The 22426-nt window shown below is 40.5% G+C and overlaps 2 protein-coding genes across 9 annotated transcripts in view; one reads left to right on the top strand and one right to left on the bottom strand.

Moving 5' to 3' along the window:
* Positions 1-6961, top strand: part of LOC133469618 (myosin-16) — a 72267-nt gene extending 65306 nt beyond the window's left edge. For 5 of the 6 annotated variants that reach the window (XM_061756900.1, XM_061756901.1, XM_061756904.1 and 2 more), the window contains 6 exons: positions 53-256; positions 1042-1167; positions 1240-1410; positions 3381-3581; positions 4059-4205; positions 5622-6961. In XM_061756900.1, the coding sequence (XP_061612884.1) occupies positions 53-256; positions 1042-1167; positions 1240-1410; positions 3381-3581; positions 4059-4205; positions 5622-5771 (999 nt within the window). In that variant the 3' untranslated portion in view covers positions 5772-6961. The remainder of the gene's footprint in view (positions 1-52; positions 257-1041; positions 1168-1239; positions 1411-3380; positions 3582-4058; positions 4206-5621) is intronic. The other variant, XM_061756905.1, reaches the window with a different exon arrangement.
* A 550-nt stretch (positions 6962-7511) lies between these two features.
* gas7b (growth arrest-specific 7b) overlaps positions 7512-22426 on the bottom strand; it is a 93933-nt gene continuing 79018 nt past the window's right edge. For all 3 annotated transcript variants that reach the window (XM_061756907.1, XM_061756906.1, XM_061756908.1), the window contains 5 exons: positions 22115-22243; positions 20154-20277; positions 10838-10917; positions 9764-9862; positions 7512-9386 (listed from right to left, as the gene is read on the bottom strand). In XM_061756907.1, coding sequence (XP_061612891.1) covers positions 9273-9386; positions 9764-9862; positions 10838-10917; positions 20154-20277; positions 22115-22243 — 546 coding nt within the window. In that variant the 3' untranslated portion in view covers positions 7512-9272. The remainder of the gene's footprint in view (positions 9387-9763; positions 9863-10837; positions 10918-20153; positions 20278-22114; positions 22244-22426) is intronic.

The following is a 22426-nucleotide window of genomic DNA, read 5'->3' on the forward strand; positions in this document are numbered from 1 at the left end:
GCTACCGCCGTGGTGCGCTAGTTCGAGAATTTATAGAATGACTCTACTCTAGGAGCTCCAGGCTCAGCTCGAGGAGGAAGTGAGGGGCCACGAGGAGCACAAGGAGGAGATGGTGGCGTTGGAGAGACGCTGTGCTCTCCTGGTTAGTGATGGTGAAGAGTCTCGCTCTGTCTTGGAGAGTACAGAAAGGGTTCGCAAAGCCTTGGAGGTGGAGTTGCAGGATGCCAATGAAAAATACAGTGATCTCAACAACCAGGTGACTTTTGATCTCTTGGCCACAGAGAAGAAATTTGAAAAGTGTGAAGAAATGTAACTTAAACCTTCAATTATTAATTAATTGAGTGTGAAAGAGTGCCATGTTTATGTGAAGCAGGTTTGTCTCTAGCAAAGTGTTCCAGTACAGAAGTAAGCGCATCAAAATCCAGCCAGTTTGTTTGTTGCCTTTAGCGTAATCACTCATTATATCGCAATTGACTTCTTGCGGATTCAGTGCATCACATATATATATATTTTGTAGATCAGTGTAGTGCTGTTACTCACCTGCACAACTCTGATAGTTAGCTTTAAGGTCAAACAGGTTCTTATTCTTTGCAGAAAAAGAAACCTTGTTAAGCACTCTCAACTCATATATTTGGTACATCATCATATTGCTTGAGGATACAAAGAACATGACCGTAATTATTCTGTTGCCAGCCACAGTCAGTTTTATTAAATTAAATCATAAATACCAACCTCAGCCCGACGTATAGCTGATGCACATGTAACAATATGTACAGGAACAAATGCAAATAAAGAGCAACGTTTACTTTGATTTTCTTCAACTATAGTACTGTAGTTAAAATCAGGATCTGCTAGCCCTAATTCCGCTTATGCTTTCATTGACTACATTGCCAGGACGGTCAGTATGAGGCACAATGCCAATGCTCAAGGTTGGAAATAATACGTACATCTTCATATAACCTTGTTGATAGAATGATCGTTTAATCATTGAAATCCCTACTCGAGAATAATCTGATCTATGAACTCATTGCTGCTTTTCAGTTCCAATCGGTTCTGAGTGGGAGGAGGAAGCTGGAGGTGGATCTCCAAGCTCTGCAGCACGAGCATGAGGAGCTACAAGGAGAGCTGAGGGGATCGGTCGACAAATCCAAGAAGGCCAGCTGTGAGGTAAAACACACACATACACAAGAGGAAATCATCTAGAGATGAAATGATCAAGGAGCTGCTGAATGTGGGCAGTTGGCCAGAGTGGGGGAGGAACTACGCCTGGAGCAAGAGCACACGCTCCATCTGGAGAGGGTGAAGAAAGGTCTTGAGGCTCAGGTGAAAGACATGAGCACCAGGCTGGAGGAGGCAGAGCAGATGGCTTTGAAAGGAGGCAAAAAGACCATCCAGAAGTTGGAGGGAAAGGTAAACTGTCACTCAATATTTTTAACTCATTGAGGTAGTTTGTCTTATACGATTTATTCGTCTTTAGAGTGAAAAGGCATTTTTCTTCAACCAAGTCCACAATACATTTTGTGAATCAAGCCTATATCCAGCGAGATTCTGAGTTGGCCAACACACTTTTGAATCTGGGCCAATTTCAAGTCTCACTGGACACCATACAAAGAAAGAAGTTCATCAAAAATCGAGCCAGGCTTTTGATTGTTTGTTGACTTTACCTCAAGTTTGTTTCAAGATCTTTACACAAAGAGGAGCAATTTTATCTGATCGGTCATGTGATGATCTGATGAATTTCACACGTCCAAAATTTGGTTGGCCTCGACAATGGTCCAGTACATTTGCAAAGAATAGATTGCCCAAAGTATTACTATTGGCTTACGACCACCAGCAGGACATAGTCCACCTCAGTCTGCCCTTAAAGTGTGAATACAGTGGAACCTTGATTTAACAGACCTTGGATTTACCGGACAAAAAATTTGTGTGAACTCAAAATAACCCCTCTTGTGCATCAGCAAGGTAAATTTAGATAAACTTTAACACTTTTCAAACCTTTAAAAAAAAAAAAATTATATTTATTTACAAAAATTGTGTACTGTACTGGGTGTTTTTAGGCCACGAAAAAAAGTACAGAACAATAAATAATTCTTTACTGTAGTGGTCTTTTAGGCCAAGAAAAAACAGCTTCAATTTAATGGACAATCACATTTAACGTATGACCCCTCCCCCCAATTAGTCCGTTAAATTGAGGTTCCACTGTACTTCAATCATTAGCTTTGATTTTCCATCGCAGTCAATAAACCCACACTGTATGAAAAACAATATCACTAAAATCATACAGTGTATGCCCAGGAATACCTACCGTATTTTCCCGACCATAAGGTGCACCGTATTAAAAGGCGCAGTCTCAGTTACGGGGTCTATTTCTGTATTTAACACATACATATCCATCCATCCATTTTCTGAGTCACTTCTCCTCACTAGGGTCGCGGGCGTGCTGGAGCCTATCCCAGCTGTCATCGGGCAGGAGCCGGGGTACACCCTGAACTGGTTGCCAGCCAATCGCAGGGCACATAGAAACAAACAACCATTCGTGCTCACAGTCATGCCTACGGGCAATTTAGAGTCTCCAATTAATGCATGTTTTTGGGATGTGGGAGGAAACCGGAGTGCCCGGAGAAAACCCACGCAGCCACGGGGAGAACATGCAAACTCCACACAGGCGGGGCCGGGGATGGAACCCGGGTCCTCAGAACTGTGAGGCTGACGCTCTAACCAGTCCCCCACCGTGCCGCACACATACATATCTCAGATTTTTTTAAACAGATTTTTTTTCAGTCAGGGGTAATGAGAGCTAAATATGCAGTTTTCGGACACTCTTATTTTGAAATACAATATCAGATCTTCATCAAACCTCTTTTAGTGGAGTCCTTGGTGGTCTGTCACACAGATCTGGACTTGTCTTGCGATACCAAGGGGATTATTTTAGGGTGGCTTTGGCTCAGTAGGTAGAACAGGTTCGATTCCATGCTACGACTGTCTGTCCACATGTCGAAGTGCCCTTGGGCAAGACACTGAACCCTAATTTGCACAAATGCACAGAAAATACCATGCAAACAGCACATAGAAAGGCCTAAAATGGCTGATTGGAAACCCAGATGCTCCTTGCTGTGTTATCATGCACTGTGCTGCACAGAGCGAGGTGCATGTATAAAAAAACAGATGTGAATATCCAATATGTCTGTGCCAGCATGGCAAGGAAATACCTCTTTTGTGGTTTGGGTTTTGTTGTATAACTCTGACAGAGGAGGTGAATGGAAAGAAAAGAGAATTATAAAGATTAAATTGCTGGAAATAGCAGTACAGGAGCATCAATGCCCTCTGTTGCCACATGCTGTAATTGAATAGTTTGTTTCAAGAAATGTCATGTGTTGCAGGTAAAGGAGTTGGAGCTCCAGCTGGAGTCCGAGCAGAAGCGACACGCCGAGACAGTGAAGACGCTGAGGAAGAATGAACGTCGGCTCAAGGAGTTGGTCTTTCAGTCTGAGGAGGACCAGAAGAACCAGCTGAGAATGCAAGAGCTAGTGGAGAGGCTTCAGAACAAGATGAAGGCTTACAAGAGACAAGTAGAAGAGGCTGTATGTGTCTTTGTTAATATATAGATTCGGACCATTTAAACTCAAAATGTTCAGCTCTTTCGGAACATCCGGGCATCCACAGATTTCCACCTGAGATAAAAATGGCTTTTAATGGATTTATTTTTTTAACCTCAATTAATTAATTAATTAATTACCTCTAATTAACCATGTCTCAACCAATTCAAACTGCTTATAACTTACAGTAAACTTGAAAAAAAAACTTTTGAAGAATTTCTCATTTTCTATGATAAAACTCCAGAAATTATTGGTTCATAAAATAAAGTCACCTCAAATTCACCATTTCTCAAAATCCAAATTTTCCATGACAAAATCCCGAAACTGATGGATACATTTTGAAAATTTACCTCCATCCTATAATTTTGCTATTTTTTGTTGTTGTTGTAATTGTGTCTTTACGACACCATAGCAGAATCGAATTATATTCTGACAGGTTTTGATTACTCACAAACGATGCAGGAGGAGCAAGCCAACATGAACTTGGCCAAGTACAGGAAGACAGTCCATGAGCTGGATGATGCTGAGGAACGAGCTGACATCGCCGAATCAGCACTTACAAAGATAAGGATCAAGAAGAGAGGCAGCTTCAGCAAGGGATACTCCTCAGTATGTATTTACAGCCCTTAACTTGCAAAAATGTGATGTTTATGGTTGATGTTGTTCTGCTTTAGAGCAGGAGTGTCTAATCTTTTTTCTTTGAGGGCCACATACAGAGAAATTGAAGGATACAATGGCCACTTTGCGGGTTGTGTCAAATTTGTAAAAAATAAATAAATAAATAAATAATAAATAAAAATCAACGGCGGGCTGCAAATGACCCCCTGGGCTGTAATTTGGACACATCCCACCTTAGTGTGTAGTTTACGACATAATTATGCAAGGTCCTAATTTGTTTATTTAATGTTAGACAGTTTTCATTTTTCATCAGAATTAAACTCCTCGATGTCCTCAGTTTACTACGGCTAATGGACGGAGTGGCGTAAGACTATGTCATCACATGGTGCAAGAAGACATGCTCAGTTACTACATCCTCACTGTTTTTCATTCTTTAGTATTGTATTTATTGCGTGGAGGTGTATTTTTTTTACCATACAAATATTCAAAAGGATTATGCGGAAGACTACGTCGTCACGCGGTATAAGAAGAAATGCTCAGTTGCCACTAATGTTTGCCATTTGATTATTTCATGTTAATATTATTGGCCTTAGAAGGGTTTTTCATTCAAATATTTACTGTAATTATGACATCATTACTTAGCATGTATTAGTGATAGACTATGGCGTGTTCTGACTTATGTACAAATTCAAGTTGCATTGCCACCAAAAAGAACAGAACTCCGTCATCAACCCAGGACCTCCTGTACCAACATTTCCCGAAAACCTGGGGTTAATAATAATAAGAGTAATAACTTTAACTTATATAGCGTCTTACATGAAAATCAAGAACGCTTGACATAAACAATCACATAGAAACTACAAAAACATGATCAAGAACAGAACAAGAACAGAACAACCGAACAAGTTGCCAATGGCCAGGGTGAACGAGGGTTTGAGTGCATATTTGAATCTGTCCAATGTTTGTGCCTGCCGAATCTACATGGGAGTTCAGAGAGCTCCATAGGGTAAGGGCTGTGACGCTGGACCAAGGAGGGAGGAGGGTGGTTGGTGACGTGCTCAGATACGGTTGTGTATCGTCAACATAGCAATGGAAATGCAGACGATGCTGGCGAATGATCTTTCCCAGGGGAATCATGTAAACAGTGAAGCGAAGGGGACCGAGTACAGAGCCCTGAGGTACACCATGGTTGACTGGGGTTGAGTGGGAGCTAGAGCCATTGACAGAGACAAACTGCTGTCTGTCAGATACTGTATGTAGGAATGGAACCAGGAGAGAACCATACTGGTGAAACCAAGGTCAGTGGAAAGGCGAGTGAGGAGAATGTAGTGGCAGATGATGTCAAAGGTTGCTGAGAGGTCTGGAAGAATTATTATAAGAATGTATTTTTTTTCCGCCCACCTGCAGGGTTACAGCACCCCATACCCAGGTCTGGTACGGTCGCCCAGCTCCGTGGGCTCAGAGGGCCGAGTCGAGAAGATCCTCAACGACGACGAGTCAGTCAGCTCCCTAATCCCGTCTTATCTCAATTCCCTCAAGAAACTCATGATCGACTAGAAAGAGCGCCGTTTTCTTTGATGTGAAGTCAATCACACCTTGATGCCACTTGAAGAGATCACACTCGAACATTATGAAGTCTTTATGGTTAAGTTTGACAGAAATTAAATTTTTACTTCACCATCACATTATAAACAAAACCCCAGCATTTAATTGTGCACTCCTTCATTTGTCATGAACTACACATTTTTAACACACTTTATCTTATCCAGTAACTGCTGCATATATTGATAGTGATATTGAATAGTGTGTTAAAACAGATTATATCTTTATACTGTGTTTCCTCATATAATGCTCTAATACACGCCCCAGTTTATTGAATAGCGTGTTGTTCTCTTATCTTGAATAAATAAACACCTTACACATCAGAAATGCCTGGTGCTCTCTGCAGTTGTGTTAATAAATATACTATAAGTAGCACTTCACATATCAGCTGTAGACCATTGATCAGCTAAAATGATTTTTGGCCATTCTTGACATATTGGTTTAAAATGCAACTAAAGTGTAATAACATGCTACTGAATATGTCTAAGCTGTTGGGTAAGCTAACAAAACAAAACGTAGACAACAAAAGCCATCTGGTTAATCAATTAATAATATTTGGATGTCTCATTTAAAACAACATATCACTGCATGAACTACCATCTGGATAGAAAGTGACTATATCATTGTTAACTGACTTAATATAACTTGTATTTTCATTAATTGAAACATTTCTTAAATAGCATTGGGGCCACTTCTAGTCCCCAACAATGCAATGTATCTCCACCAAGTCAAAAATACACATCATGAGACTCATTCATAATAAATGACTAATCAATGTCTCAGGGCAGTTTGTATTAGTTTGACATAAGGTGCCATCCATGTGGGTTTCTAGTTTACCGAAAAATATTCAATAGAGTTTCTATATTTTACTTTTACACACATTTCCTATCACTGCCTTTGACTGTAATAAACCATTTTATAGTTCCATCCATCCATTGTCTGTACCGCTTTATCCTCACAAGGGTCGCGGGGGGTGCTGGAGCGTATCCCAGCTGTCTTCGGGCGAGAGGCGGGGTACACCCCGACCTGATCGCCAGCCAATCACAGGGCACATATAAACAAACAACCATTCGCGCGTACATTCACACCTACGGGCAATTTAGAGTCTTCAATCCCATTTTATAGTTGAATGTGAAATTTTATTGTTTAATGTTGTCACCCAATCTGACTTTTGTGTTTTGCTATTTGGAAGTAGTAATATAACAGAAAACACCTCACCATGACAACACATACGTCGTGTGTTAAGCTCACCTAATTCATGAAAAAATAAAAATGTGCGTATTAATGTATACTCACAATTGATGTACAAGTGCATCTAAATAATATTTGAAAAGTTTTACTTATTTCAGTACTTTAATTCAAAAAGCAAAACTTGTTATATTAATTAATTAAACATTGGAAAATTGTTTTCAGAAGGCCCATTTGCATACCTAATACCTAATTTCGATTTTAAAATAGTTATGTATCCTAATTTCTTCAGATTGTTAGCAGCAAACTATGATCATTATCATCAAAATTACAATAAAAGTATTTAAAAATGAAATGTCACTTTATGCAGGTTCATTATACTGTATATATGCACTTTGTGCATTGAACTACTGAAATTGTGTTTTTCATGATATTCCAATTTATTGAGATGCACTTTATACCAGCTCTAGTGGGCAATTAATGACAAAGAGGAGTTGCAAAAACAACTTTGTATAGGTTGTTGTTTTATTTATTTATTTTACATCCTTCAGCCTTCTAGAGTATTGCTTATCACACAGGTGTAACCATGGTCCCTGATCATAATAAAAGCATATCCATTAGAAATAAATTTCTTCTTGAATTTGACCAACAATGGCTGTAAAATTGCAATTTTCAGACTTTCCAAATTCCAAAGAGTTTTGAAACACAGATTTTTATTCTGCAGTCGACACTTTTCTAATCACATTTTCCTGCCCAACCATTTTCCATGGCTAATTACAGGACTTTTAAAAATTTATTAATTTGCTTCAACATCTATTGCAACCATTAACAATTCTGGCTGCATGCTGACACCATTGACCACATCAGTCAATGGGTAAAAACAGGATACTGATCTGTTTTTTTTTTAACGTCACAAATACAGAACAACCATTCTATGGAGTGTCAAGTTGGTTTTTGGTCTGGGAATGATAATATTTATATAATTTGGACTTGCCTTTAAAAAATATTTTAAACTGAACAAGTACATTTACAAATGCAAAGAATCCATTAATAAGACTATCATAATAATCTGGTAATAACTGCACACTTTCCTCAATTTACAGATCAGTGACTGACGTGGATTACTCAAATTCCATTATATGTTCAATCCATATATGTTTATAGAAAATTTAATATTTTTTTTCTTTTTCCTTACACCAATGTACGCAGTAATACGTTCTTTTGACTTTTTGATGATTTATTTTGAAAAACAAAAATGCATATTACATACAAGAAATTAAAGTATTTGTTTTGAACCTCTTTCTAAATAAGTATCACTTTTTAAAATCAGCTAATATGTGGTGGCAGGGAATGGTGGATGACTGGTTAGCACATCTGCCTCACAGTTCTGAGGACCCGGGTTAGAATCTGGCCTCACCTGTGTGGAGTTTGCGTGTTCTCCCCGTGCCTGCGTGGTTTTTTTCTCCATGTACTCCGGTTTCCTCCCACATCCCAAAAACATGCGTGGTCGGTTAATTGAAGACTCTATAAATTGCCCTAGGTGTGAATGTGAGTGAGTTGTTTGTTTATTATGTGATCTGCGATTGGCTGGCGACCAGGTCAGGGTGTAACCTGCCTCTCGCCCGAAGATAGCTGGGATAGGCTACAGCACGCCCATGACCCTATTCAGCATAAGCGGTACGGAAAATGAATGAATGAATGTGGTGGCAGTCCAAATGAAATCGCTAATCAAAAACACATCATTTTAAACATAATGTAAATATTTTATGGTTAATGGTTGTATCCATCATCGCATACTCTATCAACATAGAATACTTGCAGGACCGTATTGCAATAGAGAGGCGCGAGGGTCAGTACTTGCATGTGGCGTACAATGATATTACGTCAGCCATAACTATCACACAGAGCAAAAGCACATTAAAAACAGCAGCTTTTAAACTGCAGCATGACAAAGAACAATTTAACATCTGTACACTGTTCACTGATGGTCTTTCTTCATCTTTTAGACAAAGTCTTGCATCGTTTAGGTGTACAATTGCTTTCCTTGCAGAATGAAAGAAAGACGAAGTTGGCTTAGTTTGACCTCGAAATTGACTTCATCATCGTCAGCAGGTTCTTGACACACACACACACACACACACCTCCACTCTTTGTTAAAGGTCATAAAAGGATCATTGCTGCATTAGTGATCCAACACGCCATTGAACACCCTCCGTCAGGCAGACATGTCGGTGGGACTGCAAGGTGAGCAGACCTGTCCAGTACAGTTTATATCTCTATGTCCACAGGCCTGATGTCTCCGGTCTTGTTCTCCTGCACCCACAGCTCTCTGTCTTTGGCGGGGTCGACGCACTGTAACAGCTGGTCCACCGGCTCCATCGTCTGGGCAAATACAGAAACAGCAGTCAATTGTTGCATTAGAATGTCTTCAAGGGGACAACTGGATTATGGAAAAAATCTTTCTTTTCCAGGCAGCACGGTCGTCGACTGGTTAGCACATCTGCCTCGCAGTACTTGCTGGGTGGGCAGGTACTTGAGAAACCCAACTATTTCTATACATTAAAAAGTCAACTTCCCATAATATGTTCCCTTTAAAAGACAAGTCCCCACACTAATGACAGCATCACATAATGGATAACAATTATCGCCTGCTGTTCCACTGCTTTTATTCATAATCAATAGGTTTATGGACGTAGAAGTTGATGTACAGCAATTAGTGTCATCTTATGTATTTTTAGGACTGGTTTATACCAACTTACGCTTTGTTTGAACATATCCGTTTCATGTCGTAATGTGGTGTACTGACACAAGTGCTGCCGGATCATCTCCACTCGCTCCAACTCCAACCGCTCCAACTCCTGGAGAGTAAGGATCAGTTTCAAAAAGGTTCGTCGACTGATACCACTGATATAGAGAATGTGCTTGACAAAGCTTGTGTCCTTTAATAATATACACTGGTATACATTACATTGTATTATATGTATATGTAAATGTATTGGATTAATATATATATTTTTTCCTGTAAGAGACATTGGACTCATGCTTTGTGGTGTTTATATTTACAACAGTATGGCCATGACACTTTTATTGCTAATCATGTGATTAGCGAGATGGATATTTAGAAACTAAATACAGGAAGTATTGCAGTACTGATAAATAACATAGTTCTAAACCACGGTAGCAATTTGAGGCCTATTGGCTCTCTAGCATCATTTTTTAAAATTTATTTTACATTTATTTTTTATACTGTATGTGGGGATGGGAGGGGTGGGTTTTGGTATATTTCCTGCTATATTAATTGTCTGTTTTTATCCCTGTGAACCTCTTTGGGTTGTATATTTTTATGTATAAAAAGTGCTATGTAAATAACATTTGATTTAATGATTTGATTTGCTAATGAAAGAAAATAAATAAAAATAAAATAATGTATATCATAGCTGAAATTACTTTATTTTAAAGTAACTTTCATAGCCTAATACGCACACTGGACAGTCCATTAGGTACACCTGTATAATCCAATGATATCCAGTACTAGACATATTAAAATATCCGTATCAGTAATAACTGTATTAAAAAATACTGTTTAGACCATCAGAGAAGTATTAATTAAAAACAAAATACAAACATTTCTGTGGTTTTAGTTTGCAGTGGTGTGCAACTGCAATCTAACCGAGAGCTGTGTCTAATCTTCTGACACACTCATGTATCTCATAGTTTAACAAAACATTAGAAAGACTACCATAGCCAATGTTATGGTCAGTAAATTCAAATGCTGTAATTATTTACGTTCCCAAATCTGGTGGTGCACAAACTAACAAAACCTGCTCACTCACCAGACTGGTGGTGACCATCTCCTCAAACCATTTGGACTGTGACTGGTTGTATAGGTCCACACAGCGCATGAGCTCATCTCCTATTAACAAAATCAACAAAAACATAGATGCACAAACACAAATGTATAATTTAACATTTGCATATTCATCACACTTGTGTTTCAGACAACGTCATAGAGCTCACAAAGCTAAATCAAATACAAAATGCAGAATCTAAGTGCTGATATTTATTACAGGAAAACATCCAAACCTATCTGCCCCCTCCTCTTTTGTTAAAACATGAGTTAACTGGTCAACCACAGTTTTTGGAAAGCTCAGTTAATTTTTACTCGCCAACCCCAGGCTCGATTACTGCCATATTTGTTGAATCGAGAAATTACTTAAGTACTACATGTCTGACAAAGTGAAGTAGGCTCCAAGATGTCAAAAAGAGTTGACTTCTCTGTGAAACCCCAAGCCAACAGTCAACCACGGTGGTGGCAATGCGATGGTCTGGGGCTGCTTTGCCTCACCAGGGCCTGGATGGCTTGCTGTGATTAATGGAACAATGAATTCTGCGGTCGACAAGAAAATCTTGCAACCGAATGTCCGGCCATCACTTTGTGCCCTCAAGTGCTCTTGGGTTATGCAGAAGGAAAATGAAGCAAAACATACCACAAAAGTAAGTCCACAAAATATAATTAAGGTTTTAGAGTGGCCAGACTTCACCCCTATTTAGTTGTCTGTCGTAGGACCTCAAATGGGTAGTTCATGCTAAAACAAAACTTCAATATGACTTAGAGAAAACAATTCTGCAAAAATGAGGGGGACAAAATTCCACACACCAAGGCCAAAGAGTAATAACCATATATTGTAAACGCTTGAGTTCAGTTGTTGCTGCCAAGGGTGGCAAAACAACTTTTTAGGTTCAGGGGGTATAAATACCCAGATAGGTTTGGATTTTCTTTCCCTTAATAAAATAATATATATAAAATAATCATGAATAAATAAACACACACACACACACACACCTACACACGGACCATTTATGAGATTTACTCGGTAGTTTACAATAAATAAGTGTATTACAGTGCGTGTCCACTAGGTGAGGTTAGAATACAACTATTGCAATTGAAGACATTCCCCACAATCATTTTCAGTATTTTTTCTTCTTCACACAATTGAGGATTGCAATAAAAGCTGCATTCATGATGTGATACAAATGATGACGAGTATATATTTAGATTTATGTATTTAGTATGGAGGCTATTTTCTTTTGTTTTTTTCTTTAAACCAGAGGGGATTAAGTCAAACATGCAAATCTCAAATAAATATCAAGGCTCACCCTTCAAGAATCAAGCAAATACTCAAGTCAAGTCATCTTATTAATGCAGTCTTACCTGCAATATCTGGTAATCACGAAGACAGAAAAACAATAAGTTCAAATAATATCAGCACTACGTACTGTCCAATTTATGTAACCTGTATGTAAGTATAACATCTCTCAATCTAATGCACTCCAATTCAACACCACTTTATAACAAACTTGGTTTACACTTCTAACAACTTAAGCTTATCACCCCCCAAAACAAAACAAAACCAAAAACTGAGAGCGAGGCTACAGCATCTGTCTGTATTTCCTTTTTACACTATCATAGTCACTGGGGAAAGTAGTTTTTGTAGGAGTTTTGAACTTTAAAATACATTTTCATTAATCAGAACCAAATTTATACCATCTACTAATTTCAACTTAAATTTACTTCATTTTAAAACCATTTTTATTCCATAACTTTTTTTTTTTTTATTGAAATGTACTCCATTTTAAAACCATGACGACCTTGTTTTACTCGATTGTTAACTTACCATATTCATGTGTGGCTTGAGAGTCAATGCTTGAATGACAGAAACATCGATTTATATAATTAAAACCAGTGAATTCAAAACGAAAAGGAAAACTAATAAAAGCAATTCATCACACATGAGACAGAGAACACAGTGAAACTGAGTTTCAATAACTGTGATCTCACTGATTTTTCTAGGAAATTTTTACAAATCACATGTGACATTATGTAATAATAATTATGGTTAAAAAACTGGCTTGTAATAAATAAGGTGTTTTATGTCGCGGTCATTACCATGACAACCAGCCCAGGCCTCTCTTTTAATTGTGCGAGTGGTGGTATCTGTGCTAATTTCATTCTTACTTTACAAGTCAACAACAATGCACTTTTAATTTAACACATTGATTTTGTTTAAGAATTGGGATTAGGATGAGCCCTTGAGCAAAAAATTTAAAAATAAAATCACTGCTACTTCAAAGTTAAATATTTCAATTTAAATATTTTTTAAAAAGTTCAATTTTTAAAATGGGATGCAGAACATGAATTAAATTGTGTTTACAAGGTGGATTACAGTAAACTGGAGAAACACTGATTACAGAAACTGCTTCTAAAAAGAGGAAGTACAGTAAAACTTGCTCAAAAGGGGAGAATAACATAGATGTTGGGAAAACCTGAGCATAAGTAAATGACGTGCATGATAGGATAATGAGTCTTTGTTGTGGGACGATACTGAGCGCAGTAGTTGTTTTGGCATCAGTCTCTGCTCCTCTTCCCTCACATTCGAGTGATTGCAGGCAAGCAGACTCTACAAGCAGCATCAACAACTGCTGCTGTTTTTCTCCTCGGTTGCATAAGCGCCGCAGAGGAGGGAAGACTGTGTTCTGTGTCCACACACAGAGACAGTTTGGATGGAGCCTTTTCACACTTGTTTGTGACAGCATGTGGTCGGTGCCTGGCTGAGTCATGACATCACATGGCAGAGAGAGTCGACATCTGCTTTTTCCTCTGAGCAACACACTTTTTCTTAAATGTAATGCAATTCAAATGTACCTGGCAAACTAAGCAAGTCATGTGTCAAAGTAGCCTGTTTATTAGGCTGGACTGACATTACATTTGTACTCTAACATTGTGGGCTCTATTTTCTCATACAGCGGATCTGCAGCGGCGTGCAAAAGCTGGAGTATCTTGATCTTTGTGCAAGTGCAAGGCTCGCTGCGTGTGTTTGCTAATTTGGCTGCAACAAGCTGGGGATACTGGCGCAACGAGGGTGTGTCCTTTGATGCCCGTCGCATGTGACAGTTCAGTCACAACTTACGCCTGCTGGGACCACGTCTAAGTCGCAGTAGGTAGACCACTGGTTGAAATTGATTTTGGTGAATTTTATTCTTGCAATTCCGTATAAATGTACTTTGCACGCTTCCATCTCCTGCACTCGAGCAAATCAGTTTGTTCTTCCGCCATGTCAAAGACTGTCAGTGTGCTTCTAGCGTGCCACATTTAAAGGGAATGAGAGGAGCCGCTTTGACTGGACAAGATGAAAGTCGGCTGTGATCACGCACACAACAGCGCAGACGTCCCTCTTTTCAATCCACTGGGGTGTGCTGGTCAACACACATTAATACCTATGGACAATTTAGAGTCTTCAATGAACCTAACGTGCACATTTTTGGAATATGAGAGGAAGCTGGAGTACCTACAGAAAACAAGTAAGCATGGAGAGAACCTGCAAATTTAAAAACGTAATACATCACATGGATTGGATTTTATCGATTTATGCGAGTTTATTTGGAATGCAGCCCTATGGGGGGCACAAGTCAGTGCAAACTGTAGGCCGGTCCCAAGCCCGGATAAATGCAGAGGGTTGCATCAGGAAGGGCATCCGGCTTAAAACCTTGCCAAACAAATATGAGCGTTCATCCAAAGAATTCCATACCGGATCGGTCGTGGCCCGGGTTAACAACGTCCGCCCGGGTTAACAACATTGTAATGGACATGTTGGTGAAGGTAATAGGGGTGATGAAGAAGTGATGGGTAAGTACGGCATCCAGGAAAGGAACTTGGAGGGACAGATGGTGGTAGACTTTGCAACAAGGATGCAAATGGCTGTAGTGAACACTTTTTTCCAGAAGAGGCACGAACATAGGGTGACCTACAAGAGCGGAGGTAGAAGCACACAGGTGGATTACATCTTGTGCAGACGATGTAATCTGAAGGAGGTTACCAACTGTAAGGTAGTGGTAGGGGAGAGTGTGGCTAGACAGCATAGGATGGTGGTGTGTAAGATGACTGGTTGTGGGGAGGAAAATTAGGAAGACAAAGGCAGAGAAGAGAACCATGTGGTGGAAGCTGAGACAGGACGAGTCTTGTGCAGCTTTTCGGGAAGAGGTGATACAGGCTCTCGGTGGACGGGAAGAGCTTCCAGAAGACTGGACCACTGCAGCCAAGGTGATCAGAGAAGCAGGCAGGAGAGTACTTGGTGTATCTTCTGGCAGGAAAGGAGAGAAGGAGACTTGGTGGTGGAACCTCACAGTACAGGAAATCATACAAGGAAAACGGTTAGCTAAGAAGAAGTGGGACACTGAGAGGACCGAGGAGAGGCGAAAGGAATACATTGAGATGCGACACAGGGCAAAGGAAGAGGTGGCAAAGGCAAAACAAGAGGCATATGATGACATGTATGGCAGGTTGGACACTAAAGAAGGAGAAAAGGATCTATACAGGCTGGCCAGACAGAGGGATAGAGATGGGAAGGATGTGCAGCAGGTTAGGGTGATTAAGGATAGAGATGGAAATATGTTGACTGGTGCCAGCAGTGTGCTAGGTAGATGGAAAGAATACTTCGAGGAGTTGATGAATGAGGAAAATGATAGAGAAGGGAGAGTAGAAGAGGCAAGTGTGGTGGACCAGGAAGTGGCAATGATTAGTAAGGGGGAAGTTAGAAAGGCATTAAAGAGAATGAAAAATGGAAAGGCAGTTGGTCCTGATGACATTCCTGTGGAGGTATGGAAGCATCTAGGAGAGGTGGCTGTGGAGTTTTTGACCAGCTTGTTCAATAGAATTCTAGTGCGTGAGAAGATGCCTGAGGAATGGAGGAAAAGTGTACTGGTGCCCATTTTTAAGAACAAAGGTGATGTGCAGAGCTGTGGCAACTATAGAGGAATAAAGTTGATGAGCCACACAATGAAGTTATGGGAAAGAGTAGTGGAGGCTAGACTCAGGACAGAAGTGAGTATTTGCGAGCAACAGTATGGTTTCATGCCTAGAAAGAGTACCACAGATGCATTATTTGCCTTGAGGATGTTGATGGAAAAGTACAGAGAAGGTCAGAAGGAGCTACATTGTGTCTTTGTAGATCTAGAGAAAGCCTATGACAGAGTACCCAGAGAGGAACTGTGGTACTGCATGCGGAAGTCCGAAGTGGCAGAGAAGAATGTTAGAATAATACAGGACATGTACGAGGGCAGCAGAACAGCGGTGAGGTGTGCTGTCGGTGTGACAGAAGAATTTAAGGTGGACGTGGGACTGCATCAGGGATCAGCCCTGAGCCCCTTCCTTTTTGCAGTGGTGATGGATAGGCTGACAGATGAGGTTAGACTGGAATCCCCGTGGACCATGATGTTTGCAGATGACATTGTGATCTGCAGTGAAAGCAGGGAGCAGCTGGAGGAACAGTTAGAAAGATGGAGGCATGCACTGGAGAGAAGAGGAATGAAGATTAGCCGAAGTAAAACAGAATATATGTGCATGAATGAGAGGGGTGGTGGGGGAAGAATGAGGCTACAGGGAGAAGAGATGGCAAGGGTAGAGGACTTTAAATACTTGGGGTCAACCGTCCAGAGCAATGGTGAGTGTGGTCAGGAAGTGAAGAAACGGGTCCAAGCAGGTTGGAACGGGTGGAGGAAGGTGTCAGGTGTGTTACGTGACAGAAGAGTCTCTGCTAGGATGAAGGGCAAAGTTTATAAAACAGTGGTGAGGCCAGCCATGATGTATGGATTAGAGACAGTGGCACTGAAGAGAAAACAGGAAGCAGAGCTGGAGGTGGCGGAAATGAAGATGTTGAGGTTCGCTCTCGGAGTGACCAGGTTGGATAAAATTAGAAATGAGCTCATCAGAGGGAAAGCCAAGGTTCGATGTTTTGGAGACAAAGTTAGAGAGAGCAGACTTCAATGGTTTGGACACGTCCAGAGGAGAGAGAGTGAGTATATTGGTAGAAGGATGATGAGGATGGAGCTGCCAGGCAAGAGAGCTAGAGGAAGACCAAAGAGAAGGTTGATGGATGTCGTGAGGGAAGACATGATGGCAGTTGGTGTTCGAGAGGAGGATGCAGGAGATAGGCTCTCATGGAAAAGGATGACGCGCTGTGGCGACCCCTAACGGGACAAGCCGAAAGGAAAAGAAGAAGAAGATGCGAGTTTATTTGGCCGAGTGTTTTTCTTTAAAATAATTTATTTCGAAGCTTCTGTGGTTCAAAGCACAACACCACTGCGGACAAATGTAATTGCAAATAGTGGTTGGAGAGATGCTAGTGTGCTTGCTGACAACTGGCAAGGTGCCCTTGAGCAAGAAAGGCACTGAACCCCCTTGAAACTCAGGGGCGCAGTCACCATTTGCACACCCCTTGACTGTCTCTCCTTGTATGCCTGCATACAGTATGTGTGGTCTGCTTCTCTGTGTGGTGCGAAACTAAAACATACAGCAGAGCATACAGTAAATTCAATATCCAGTACTTGAAGGATAAGTATATTAGTAAAATAACATCAATTGATATGCAGCTAGATAGCTACTGGAAGTATTAGTTACTTAGTTACTACTTATTCAGAAGTTGTTTTGGGGAAATCTGGATGGATTTAAATGTGCTCATTCCGCAACATTAGCTCCAACTCCCAAGCCTTATTATAGATTACCGTATTTTCACGACCATATGGTGCAGTCTCAGTTACAGGGTCTATTTCTGTATTTAACACATACATAAGGCGCACCGTATTATTGGGCGTAGGCATGGTAAAACATACGCTATCTTAAAACATACGGTAGCATGCATGGACGCTAAAACAATGTTTTTAAAAAGGCAGCAGGAGCAAAACTGAGTTCGGTTGTACTTTATTGAAGTATTTAACAATGTACTCACGTTATTTTTTGATCAATCCTCATCTCATACTCGTCAGAGTCAGTCTCGTTGCCGTGCGGCTCCTCAGAAATGATGCCGGCTTTTACGAAAGCTCAAGCAACAGTGCAAGCAGACATGTTAGCCCAAGCATCCACAATCCATTCACAAATTGTGGCGTAACTCGCCCGGCGCTGCCTCCTAGTCTTAGTAAAGCTGTGTTCGTCATCCGTCATCCATAGCTCCCACGCCGCTCACTTCATTTTCCACACTCTGTTTACACGGATGCCCAGCGGTTCGTCAAGCCTCCCGGAATGATGGCAAGCTTCCTCACTTGCTGCACATGGAAAAGTTATTGCACTCAGTCAAATGGTGACTTGAGACGCTTCTCCCGGCTGTTCTTTGCTCATTAACCCATTGCTCGAGTTGGTCTTCCAACTCGGGCCACCTCGCCTTGTTTTCGCGGAAACTCAGCTTCGTCTTCTAGACTTGGCGAAGCTCGTTTTCCTGCTTCCTTGCGAACCATGGATTCGTTGATCTTGAATTCTCTCGCTGCTGCTTGATTCCCATGTTCCTCCGTGTAACTGATAGCTTGCAGTTTAAACTGTGCTTCGTAAGCGTGTCTCGTCTAGGTGCCATTTTCGGGGGTCCTTAGCCAAACCGATGTTGTTTTGCATAATGCACAACCCGGCGCTATATACCTACTGGTGGCGTGGCTTTAGCGTCCTCCTTCACGCACCCTTCCCCCTTTACGTCCGCATGCTGTCCTCAGCCACGTCCGCTTTTCCTCTGTATAAGCAGCGTGTATTAGCAGTCAAGCGGTCAAAAAAAACAAAAAACAAAAAAAAAAACCAAAAAAACAAAGTGAAGCGGAGCGCTCATCACACAACAACATTTATAGATGTTGGAACTCGGTGCACACATAAGGCATGCCGCATTATAAGGCGGTCCGTCCATTTTGGAGAAAATTTAAGACTTTTAAGTGCGCCATATGGTCGTGAAAATACGGTAAATGATTTACCGTATTTTTTTTTTTTTAGTTTGAGTATCATCTTTCACCCAAACTATGTCCATAAAAACGGGCTAAAACACAGCCTCCTCTGCCAATCCTCCATAAAAAAAAAGAAAAAAGAAAAAAAGAAAAATAATGGCATTTTTTTCATAAAGTTGATGACGCATGTAAAAAGAAAAATACAGCTCAGTGGTTCCCAACCAGTCTAAAACAAAACAGGATGCTGCAGAGATTGCGTGCATGAGTGTTACTGATAATCATTTACTGTGTTACACTGCCCACTCATTTATACTTTATACAGTACTTTTTAGCGAGGCATTTATCGAAAAGAATCACACACTTTGGAGAGTTGGTATATAAGTGAATAGTGAACAGTATTAAAACAGTCTAAAACGTTAATGGCAGGAGCTGTATAACTCTGTTTAGGGCAGTAATTCTTAAGCTCTTCTTGATGGCAGTATAGATCAGTCGCAAGGTAAGCGCAAATGTTGGCTTGACACATTTGATTATTTACTGTGGAAGAAAAATAATCCTTTGACCTGTATCCTTCAACTATGGGTCCTCACATATGCGCTACAAAAGTTTAATCTTTAATGTTTGTCACTGAGCCAACAATCTAATTTAAACTTGACATTAGAATCTTTTTTTTACGTCCAGAAAATAATGGACTGCAGCACCAGGGTAAACCATTTAGCTGGTCAAAATAGCCAGGAGAGGATGAAAAAAAGTTTAACTCGCAGTAAACACATGTTCCCACCCTCACCTATGGTCACAAGCTGTGAGTCTTGACTGAAAGAACGCCAATACAAGCGGCCGAAATGAGTTTACTTTGCAGGGTGTTAGGACGCTCCCTTAGAGTTAGGCTGAGAAGCTCGGTCATCCGGGAAATGCTCAGAGTAAAGCTGCTGCTCTTCCGCATCGAGAGGAGCCAGATGAGGTGGCTGGGGCATCTGTTTAAAATGCCTTCAGGACACCTCTCTGGTGAGGTGCTCTGGGCACGGCCCAGTGGGAGGAGGCACTGAGGACGACCCAGGACACGCTGGAGAGACTGTCTCTCCCGGCTGGCCTGGGAAAGTCTCAGGATCCCCTCGGAAGAGTTGCATGAAGTGGCTGGGGAGCAGGAAGTCTGGGCTTTTTTGCTGAGTTTGTTCCCCCCTGACCCGACCCCAGAGAAGCGGAGGAAAATGAATAGATCGATGTAATATGTAGGAAAAAAGAAGAGTGTTTTGATATAACAAAAGGAAGGGAATAAAAATATTTGTAAAACACTAGCTGCCACTGTGTCACCAGAATGAGAGGCTGGCAGCAATTACGCAAAGAAAAAAAAAATCTGGTCTCTCTAATAAAATAAACAACCGATTGATAATTTTGACCTCTGACCTGCTTGAGTGGATTTCCTGCGGGCTTTCTTGATGTCTTCCTCAGTCTTGTTGTTGAGTTTGATCTCCAGCTGCTGAGTTTTCAATTCTAACTCCTTCTGTCTGTCGGCCAGAGCTTTACGAGTCTAAAAAGAGTACATGAGTTATGGACACACAAAAATGAGCAAAAAAAAATGTTTTTCAGATTACTCTCTGAATAAATATCTATCTTACTACATGTGGTAAAATTTAATGCAGGTAGTAAATCAAATACAATATCCAGTACGTGTATGCATACTTAGAGATTATGTTTTTGTTTCTAATAAAAGTATAACTAAAAAATGACTTGATTTCCAATAAATGTTGTGGAAGGTTGCTGTATGGGCAAACCCCCCAGATCCAGAAGGAAGATCCAGCAAATTTTAATTTGTCAGAAATCATTGTGAAATATTAGATCAATGGAAGACAGACATTCCAGCTAATTATAGGAGTTCAGCTTTAATTAAAGATCCCATATTTTACAAAACAAACTTTTTCTAGTATTTGCAATGTAATATTGGCTCTCTGGTGCCTCAGTAAACGTGAAATATGAATTAAAATCGTCCACGCATTCCTGAGTTCTAGACGTTTTTCTGCCTAGAGGTCTCAAATCAGGTCATTTGAATTTCTCGAGCTTATCTTCGTCTCTAGCGAAGATCTCCGCCTACCTCTCCGCTCCCGAGCCAGCGCTGTCAACATAACAAACGTGTGCTTTCACAAGTGGGTCTGCTACACGGAGGCAACCAATCAGAAGAAAAGGGGCGGTCTTAGCTAAAGATGGATGAAGCGGATACAAAACTGGGTCAAATATAAGTAGCTGTCAGGGGGGCCTTTTGTGGACACTCGTATGACAAAACCAAGGTGTTTTTTTTAATTATTTGTTTTTTAATGAAACTGACACTTTTATACTAAGTCCATGTTAGAAAGTCACTATATGGAGGTCTAAATCGCCAAAATATGGGATCTTTAAGGAGTATGCAAAAAACTGTAAAACTTTGGTGAGCATACAAAAAAAACAATGTAAAACTAATTTACTTTCGCTGTAGACTGTTATAGTCCACTAGGGCAAATTGTTGCCATGACCAATCAGATTTAGCAAACGGAACTATCTCTCAAACTAAATCAAATAATTCAGGAAGACAAGCTTGGACTTGTTTGGCGTTGGTGGAGGTCTGTGCTCTGGTGAATGCATATTAAATTTATTTATTCTCTTTTATTTAGGATACTCGCATCTGAAGGTCTTTCAATAAGCCATATTTGCTGTTTACACAGAAACCAGTGGAGGTTGCCTATTGCCACTCGTGTGTGATTTTACACAGCAAGCCCTCATCCCTGGATTCAGGCTATGCCTCTGAATGACAGAATCAGTGCCTAGTCTGCCATATAAGATATCAATCAGGCAGTGGCATTGCTTTTCATACAACAATGGTGGGAGATGAGTGTCAAGTGTGAAACATGCTGAGCTTTTTATCAGTCTGGGTCTGATACTCGCTCTAAAGGCAAACAGGTGTGAAAAAGGGATTTTGACATTAACGTTGAGATAACCTGACGTGAGATGAATTCTATCTCGTCTCACTGAAAAAGAGCTGAAAGCAAATGTTTGGAAAAGAGCAACAAATTAACTGCTATAAAGCAAACAAAAGGACAATTAGGTGAATAATAACAATAACAAACCAGACAAGCTTTAGACCCAATCAAAAACTTCCAAGAGGGTGTATTCTCCCTAGGGACTAGCACCTCCAAATTTGGTAAATTAACATGTTGAAGGCCTTTTGAATTCTCTAGAAAATCTTTTAAAAGTATTTAAGGTTTACAGAATATAGGTAAGGAGAAAAGGTTTGGAGTGTGGCGTGTAAATGTTCAGCCCCCTTTACTCTGATACCCCTAAATACAATTCAGTGCAATTCTGTTGCTAGGAGAGAACTGTCACGTAAGTGTGTCTACCTTTTCTACCGAGGCATAGCGACCAACGAGCTGCTTTCGCAAGTCTGCAATATGATGGTCGAACCTCTTCATGTCCTTCTTAAAGTTCTCCCTGAAGCTCAGCAAAGGTTTCTCCACTTCACTCTGGAGCTGAACCACAACAAAAGTAAACAGTTGGTTATATTAATGGGCTGAGGTAACATTTCTATATACGCCTTTTCTATATTTGCATTAAAAGATCGAAGTCAACTTATAATGAATACTTGTATCAGGTTGTATTGTATTCATTTGATTTAGCTACACAGGAAGCAAAACACTATAATCAATGCTGAA

This window comes from Phyllopteryx taeniolatus, chromosome 19 (assembly GCF_024500385.1).
Source record: "Phyllopteryx taeniolatus isolate TA_2022b chromosome 19, UOR_Ptae_1.2, whole genome shotgun sequence".
Taxonomy (NCBI): Eukaryota; Metazoa; Chordata; class Actinopteri; order Syngnathiformes; family Syngnathidae; genus Phyllopteryx; species Phyllopteryx taeniolatus.